Source organism: Silurus meridionalis, chromosome 8, assembly GCF_014805685.1.
Source record: "Silurus meridionalis isolate SWU-2019-XX chromosome 8, ASM1480568v1, whole genome shotgun sequence".
NCBI classification, from domain to species: Eukaryota; Metazoa; Chordata; class Actinopteri; order Siluriformes; family Siluridae; genus Silurus; species Silurus meridionalis.
This window is the reverse complement of record NC_060891.1, coordinates 22,981,642-22,989,520: the sequence shown is the minus strand read 5'-3', so window position 1 is coordinate 22,989,520 and position 7,879 is coordinate 22,981,642. Positions and strand designations below refer to the sequence as shown.

The window sequence follows — 7,879 nt, the reverse complement described above, 5'->3', positions numbered from 1 at the left end:
GAATTTATTGTGTAAGGTAAAATTATCCCATTATCTCAACAGTATATAGTGAGATTAGTGGAATGGAGATTTAGTGGAGATAAAAAATCTTGTGCAGTATTGTTGGTGACAATGATGCATCCTCAGTGAGTCCTTATTGCTTAATTATTGGTTGTTGTTTTTTTTTTTAATCTTATGTTGTTGAGTTTTTTTAATTATAAATAACATTTACTTAGATATTTGACAGTTACAAAAATCTAACACTTGAAACTTAACACAATAGCGTTACTGTATGTATGTATGTATATATATATATATATATATATATATATATATATATATATATATATATATATATATATAATATACTGTATGTTATCACTTTTTACAAAAATTGATTCATGAAAAATGAAAAGATGTTCATAACCAGTACCTATAAGCATTAGTAACCACGAGGCAGCAGACAATTCCAAATTCATGCACTATTTTATATGTACGCAATGCTCTCCACACACTCAGTACAAAATATTTAGCAACATGCATCCCAGTACAAAGATCGTAGAGCAAGTCTCACACCGAACAACCTGACTTTCATTGTCAACCAAAGGATAGCTGGTTTGAGAGGCAATACCACACAGGTTACCTTTGTTTCTGGAAATCTTCATATAGCCTTTATCACCCCAGCCAAGGCCCCAGCTGTGAAATACAATTTTAGAATAAGGTAGAAATTAATGTTGGATTTGAACTATTTGTTCACCAAAAAAAACACTTAAAATAATCTCATGATGTCCACTTAATTTTGAGATGTTAACATTCTAGAAAACTGGGCAACTGCATTTATCATGTAAATATTTTTTACCTGTTCTTGACCAGCCAGTAATCTGTTCCATTACCAGTGCCGTAGCCAACAACAAGGACAGCATGGTTCAATTGTGAGTTGTTACAGGCAGGGTCATCATAGACACCTAAATCCATTGCAAAGATACACTTTGTAATTACTGAATCTATTGTTTGAAGAAAATTCTACAGTAAAAATCTAATGTCAAAGACTCTTTGAAACAAACCTGATGAATACAGTTTGAAGGAATCCAGGCCTACAAATATTGTGACAGAAATGGGTCCAATAGTGGCCACTGCTTCCTGCAGAGCTCCCTCAGATGGGGATATACTCTTATAGCCAGTGCACTTGGCCCCAACAGTGGCTGGATTAAATCTACAAACCCCATCCTATGGTGGGAAGATCGAAAAGAATTCAGTATTGCTTAAGATCAAACAAAACAAATCTGATTTTTTTTTTATTACAATTTTTATTTAACCAGCAGACATTTGCAATTTATTTTACACCTTATCATTGTTGTTAATTTTTCTTTAACAAAATGCCACCAAGTGTTTTTTTTCTTACATAAACTTTTATAAATATAACAGTTGCTGTCTGTTGCCTCACCTGATTCTCATAGGGGTAGGAGTCCTCTGTGTCAAGTCCTCCATTTTCTTGTACATATAAAAATGCTTTCTCCATAAAGCCACCTTGACAGCCATTGTTTCCATATTTTCCAGAGCAGTCTACCAGCTGCTGTTCACTGAGTGACACCAGTTTCCCAGTTTTCCTAAATGTCTGACCCTCCAGTGCTCCTGTCTTAGAGGATAAATATACAGTAGTAAAATAGAAAACAAATGATTGTCTTGTTAAGGCTCGTATACATTTTATGCATGTAATATATCATACAATGCTTTGGGAACGCTTCCACATGACCACACTTTAAATCACGTGTGTAATTTGTCCAAAGAAATGGCGCAACCTCACCGGCGGGGTGACGTCATGACCAGGACATGCAGTGGAGACGGTGTTAGCTACTGTTTGTTCAGGAAGCACTCTGTGTATGTCTGTTATACGAAAGGTAAGGTGCGGTTAAAATATATTTATGAATAGATAGCAAGCAATCCTTCTGGCGTGCTGCTTGCTTGGAAGCGGAGCATCCTCAGTCGGCTCTTGAGGGAGCCTGCTGCTTACATTGCCATAGGCTATCATAGGGCACTCTTCGAGGAGGGCACTCCTTGTGGTTCTGGCCCCGCTTTACGTTGCTGCCTCCATGCCATGATCTGCCCCTTTTTTCCCCAGACTTGCACAATGAAGTGACCAGGTCATGGAACAATGCTTATTTGGCCTGCCTCTTCATCCCCAATGTTTCTCTCTACACTAATGTATTAGGGCTGCAGGAATGCGTTTGTAGAACGATGCCCCGGGTTGAAGAGACGCTGGCTGGCTATCTCGCTTGACTGGTCTATGTCTGCCCTAGTCTTTACGGAGAGACACCTTTGGCTCACCCTGACAGGGATAGAGCTGTTCTGCTGGACACCCCTGTGGTACAGACTTGCCTGTTCAGCAAAGCCCCTGCCCCAACCCCAGCCCTATTGTGAAATTCGGAGACGGAGTGTCGCCACTCGCACTCCCCCAGAATCTAGGTACCCTGGGAGGTGCTCCAGGCTAAGGACCGTCAATAGAAGGGCTTCGGCTAAAAGATCTTGACAGCTGGGAGTTTTTGGGGTCACCCAGAAGTGGTGGAGCAAATATGGAAAGATGGAGCAAAATATTTTACGGAGCACATGTGGACCTGTTTGCAACTCAAGAGACATTGCACTGTCTCCTCTGGTTCTCCCTTACTCATCCAGCCCCTAATTATCTAAGCTCTGCCTGTACGCTTTCCCCCTGTCTGTATGGGACCGGGTCGTTGTTCTGGACGCATTGTTTAAGCCTTCCCTCAAGCCACGGGTAGTGCCTTCCTCTACCCTGGACTAGGGTTTGTTCCCAACATGCCCTTGGTCTCCAGGCATTCTATCCTCCTTCTTTTCAGGCCCCCGACCAGGAGAAGCTTAACCGAGTGTGCCCATATGTCCACAGAACTGCATGTGGAGAAAGTTCGACCAGCTGTCTGCTGCAACGGTCCGTATATATATATATATATATATATATATATATATATATATATATATATATATATATATATATATATATATGTATGATTAAGAGCGTGGTCATGTGGAAGTGTTGTTGACGCAGCGTCTTGTTCCCTCAGGGAACCAGGGTTACATGCATAACCTAGAGACCTTCCTATTCTTTCTTACCGTACTAAAGGCCCAGCAGGAGCCACAGCTAAACTGGTCTTTAATGTCAGTCACATAGCCCTTCTCTCTCCAGTCCACAGTAGTAGGCAAATCAGCTCTTTCTGACTGTTGGACAAATGTATCTGCATTGTGTTTCATGACACTGTTGAGAGATGCCTGGCAGCCCATAAACATGGTCCTGTACTCTTGATTAACCTGTTTGACAAAAGAATGACAAAGGAGATTACTGCAGCTACTTTCACTTTCTTTTTTTGTCAATTCTAAGGATTGATTGTGTTTTATGCTGTACAGTTAATGCCTGCAAGTGAAATGGCAATTTGTGTGAAATGAAATAAAAATGAAATGTGTGTGTTTCTTCAAAACTTAGAACATATTTACAGTATATTTATATACTTTACACTGACCAACTATACAAACCACCTGCCTAATATTGTGTAGGTCCCCTTTGTACCACCAGCAGCTCTCATTAAGGCATGGACTACAAAACACGTCTAATGGTGTGCGGTGGTATCTGGCACCAAGGGGTTAGAAGCAGATTTATGTCTTTGTTGTTTTAAAGTTGTGACCCCATAGTCAAGCCATCATAATTTTGCTCTTGTCAAGTCCCTAAAAATATCAACTTCAAGAATTGACTGTTCAGTTGCTGCCTACTATATACCACCCCTTGACAGGTGCCACAGTTATAAAATAATTAATGCTATTCACTTTACCTGGATATATGTATCTGAAGGATATGGTTAGTTACCAGGCCATGCAAATTTTTAATTAAGGCTTACAAATATGCAAAAAATATACAAAAATGTACAACTTAAAAAATAAATAAATAAATCACCAGATCCGCAATTGAAGTCATGCCAAGTCTGTAGCTCTCAATGCCTTGGTCAGCGAGGAGGTTGTGTGCCAGAACTAATTTGCGATTTTCCAGCCATGCCATCTTACGTTGAGATTCCTCCTCTAGAGACGAATAGATCTTACCTATGAGAAGACCACACTACAACTGAAAAAATTTATACATTTAAATTACAGTTTAAAAAGGTTGACTGAGAGCAAGTACCACTTACATTGTTGCTATTTTCAAACAAGCCTAGACATTGCAACCACAAATTCTGTATGGCTGGTAAAGGTATAGGCACAACTACTGTAATTTCCAGACTATTAAGCACCCAAATATAAGCCGCACTGAATTTTACAAAGATTTTTATTTTGAACATAAATACGCCGCACCTGTCTATAAGCTGCAGGTGCCTACATTGAAACTAATGAACTTTACACCGGCTTTAACGAAAAACAGTAACTGTTACACGGCTTGTATCTAAACAGTGGCCTACCATGAAAGTCATTGTTCACTGTCTTCCTCCTTCCTTTTACACCAATTTCTCTCGAGAGTTTTTCTTTTGGCATCGTCGTGCGTTTAAAAATCACCACCGGTGAAGCTTTTCTCCCGATGCCGTGCAGCTCAGAACACAGGTGAAGTGTGTTTTTTCATGCCCGGTTGTTTTCAGCGTGACGAATGATTCGCATTTCCTGTTGACAGTCCGAGTGAGCGGCAGGTCAAACGTCAGAGGAACCTCATCCATATTTATGATGTGGTGTGGCCCGATTCAGTGAGAGCACATCTGATTTAATATAGAGTTTCATTGGTTCACCTGAACCCGTTCGGCAATTTCATTGGTCTAATGTTATGGGGCTTAGTTTTTTGGCATGACGTTTGAGAAACCGGGAAAAACCCAGGAAAAATCCATAAATTAGCCGCTTCATTGTTTAAGCCGCAGGGTTCAAAGCGTGGGAAAAAAGTAGCGGCTTATAGTGCGGAAAATACGGTATATTCAATAAAGGTATGTTTACCCATATAAGCACGTCATTAAATAAAATGGATCTATTCTGAAATAAAATTGTTACAACAACTAAAATGAAGTAAATTTTACTCCCTACTTATTTGTCTGGTATCATCTTAATTTAAAGAGATATTATAAAGTCCATAATATGTAAATCTTAAACAAGTACATCAGCATGATGATGTATTAATTAACAGTTACATATAAAATAAATACAGAAACCTGCACAGATCTGCATATATGCATACACATACACACAAACTGTGGCATGTACTTATACCATCAAATTACATAAAGGTTTTTATCCACTTTAACCTACTGTAACAATTGCTATGTCCAAATTTTCACTAATAAATTGTGTACATTTCCTGTAGATAAACTTTCTGTGCAGCTTCAATGTTACTATTATATTGTTACTAGTGTAATTATTATAATTACTATGTATAGTAATTATTATTATATCCTAGATTTAGTATAATTACTAGTAAATAGTAAATACGTTAAGATTAACAAAGAATTGAGATTAGAATTTAGTAGTAACAGATTAAATGCAACATGTGTTTACACTAGAAAATAATACTGACTGAACAGAAATTAAGCCCAGCTTCAATAGGATATTTGCAAGCATTGATAAAAATTTCAATAATTAAAATATGGTTTAATCTATTTGTTAATTCTTTACACATCATGACTTAAAAGTGTTAGATTTTTTTTTTCATTATCAATAAATACAAAATTAATACATTTTATACCCAATATTAAAAAAGAAGATTTCTTACCAAATTTATTTTTCCAGGCCTCAAACTCCACATCTTCTGGAGAGACATTGGTCTGACAAGCCAGAGTAACCAGAGCACTGACAACAAGCAAAACCTTCATTCTGCAAAGACTGGAAAGAGATCTGGCCTGTGTTTTATCGAGTAAATAAACATTAAAAACCAGTAGCTTTTAAAATTCTTCTTAAACATTACTCCTCCCCTCAACTCTCCCTCTGCCACATGTTACTGCTTTCACTTTACTAAGAAATTAACACACTGGAAATCTAAATGTGAAACCAATTGTTGGGTTTTTTCTAGAGTTGTTTTGTACAGCAAAAACTAAACATTTATAGACTTGCTCCCACTTAGCATACTGTGTGTGTAGAAGTGTAGGGGTTATATTTTCCATTTTAGATTGGCTGGAATATAATACACACCTAGAGCACCCCTTATGTATAATAATTAATCATTACATTACATTTTTGGATGGATCACCATGGATCATTGTTCTTGCCCCATTACAGCCATATTGCTACTAATTCATTTCACTAATTCAGATTGTGCAAAATATGGATGCATAAAATTATTCACAAAATATTTTATCACAGTTTCAAATAACCTCATTACAACCTACTTGTACCCCTTTCTAAAAAAATCAATTTGGGTTTACTAGTTTTGGCTATGAGCTACTGATCAGAAGTTCAAGGGTTGGGGTTCATGCCCTAGCACTGCCAAGAAGCCACTATTGGGCCCTTGAGTAAGGCCCTTAATTCTATCTGCTCCTAGGGTGGCACATTATATCTGACCCTGTGCTCTGCACCCAAATTCTTCATAAGCTAATAAAAAAGCTCACTAGAAAATGTTATTATACTGTAATGAAGATTCAAGATAACAATAGAAAATCCAAAAGTGAAACCAACTGGTTTTGTTTTTTTAATTCCAGACATACTGTACTGACAGATAACACAAAAAGTCTTGTGCTCACGCCTAGCATAATGAATGGCGATTGAAATGTGTTTTTCAATTGTGTGTGTGTGTGTGTGTGTGTGTGAGTGTGTGAATGTAATTTTAAACCCTAGCTATTGGTTCATTCATACTTCAGTTAATGATATATATTATTTAGTTAATGATATATATATATATACAGTGGAACCCGGTTATGTCGATGTCCTAGGGGGTTGCCAAAAAGCATCGAGATAACCGATGATCGAGCTAAACGAAAATCAATATGGCGGCAATATATTAACGTGCTTGAAATTTCTTTATGTACATGATGTGCGTTAATAAATGAGAATGTGCATGCATGTGTTTTTGGAGGGGTTTTTACACAACAGCGTTGCCGCGATTTGTTTAATGAAGGCATGCTATAAAAATGTACATACAGTACATGTTTGTTAACTGTCAGGAAACCACCTGCCACGCCCTCTTCAGCGTGTCAGGTGCTTTCTCGGCCGCTTTCTCTGAAGCTACCGGCTTCAATCGCGCACATATAGTGCTCGTTTAGCATCATCACCAGCTCCTATTTAAACTTCCACACTCTCATCGTCCATTATTGTTGGTATATGTTGGTTCACGGCGGTTGTTGTTATCGCTTATGCGTATCCCGGTACGTGCCTTCCCACTAGCACTAACTAACAGCAGAGATTCACCAGTATACAACACCTGTAGCATCTGTAAGGCTTGATTTTTCTGCCACTTTCGCGAGTTCTTCTGCGGCTGCACAGTACCGATCGACATAACTGACGTTAAATGGCAAATTTTTTTCCCCCTTGTGCTCGAGATATTAGGGTTCGGAGACATAAAAAGTCGACATAACCGATTAAAAAATGCTTAGACAAAGCGAGAATTTGCCGGTTCCACTTCAAAAACGTCGACTTATATACATATATATGATTTGTTTCAATGTATTGAAATGACACTGACACATGCAAGGATCCCTGCCATAAGTGTATTTCAGGCATATCATTGTAATAGTAGATTAATTGTTAATTTGCTAAACCTTTACCATTTGTTTGTCTTACCAACTGAATAAGGTTAGAAGTTTATTCAGATGCTTTTGTTTGTGCATCTTTTGGGGTTTCGTACACAATAGTATTAAGTTTTGGATAATTCTTTCTTTGATGTTAATGTTAGGTAATGTAAAACATTAATGCATTAATGCAAGGCTTTGACATTTATAATGGT

General features: G+C 37.8%; 1 protein-coding gene across 2 annotated transcripts; it reads right to left on the bottom strand.

The window, feature by feature from the left end:
- Positions 1–365: 365 nt before the first annotated feature.
- LOC124389997 (procathepsin L-like) lies at positions 366–5,867 on the bottom strand. Of its 2 annotated transcripts, XM_046855667.1 has the most exons (7): positions 5,717–5,867; positions 3,935–4,077; positions 3,103–3,297; positions 1,424–1,615; positions 1,044–1,206; positions 839–944; positions 366–675 (listed from the first exon to the last, which is right to left on the bottom strand). In XM_046855667.1, the coding sequence occupies exons 1-7, from the start codon at positions 5,814–5,816 to the stop codon at positions 495–497; spliced, it is 1,080 nt and encodes a 359-aa protein (XP_046711623.1). In that variant the 5' UTR covers positions 5,817–5,867; the 3' UTR covers positions 366–494. The 2 variants fall into 2 exon arrangements, with proteins under 2 accessions (XP_046711623.1, XP_046711624.1); XM_046855668.1 differs by lacking the exon at positions 3,935–4,077 and having other exon boundaries at positions 5,717–5,819.
- Positions 5,868–7,879: the final 2,012 nt, after the last annotated feature.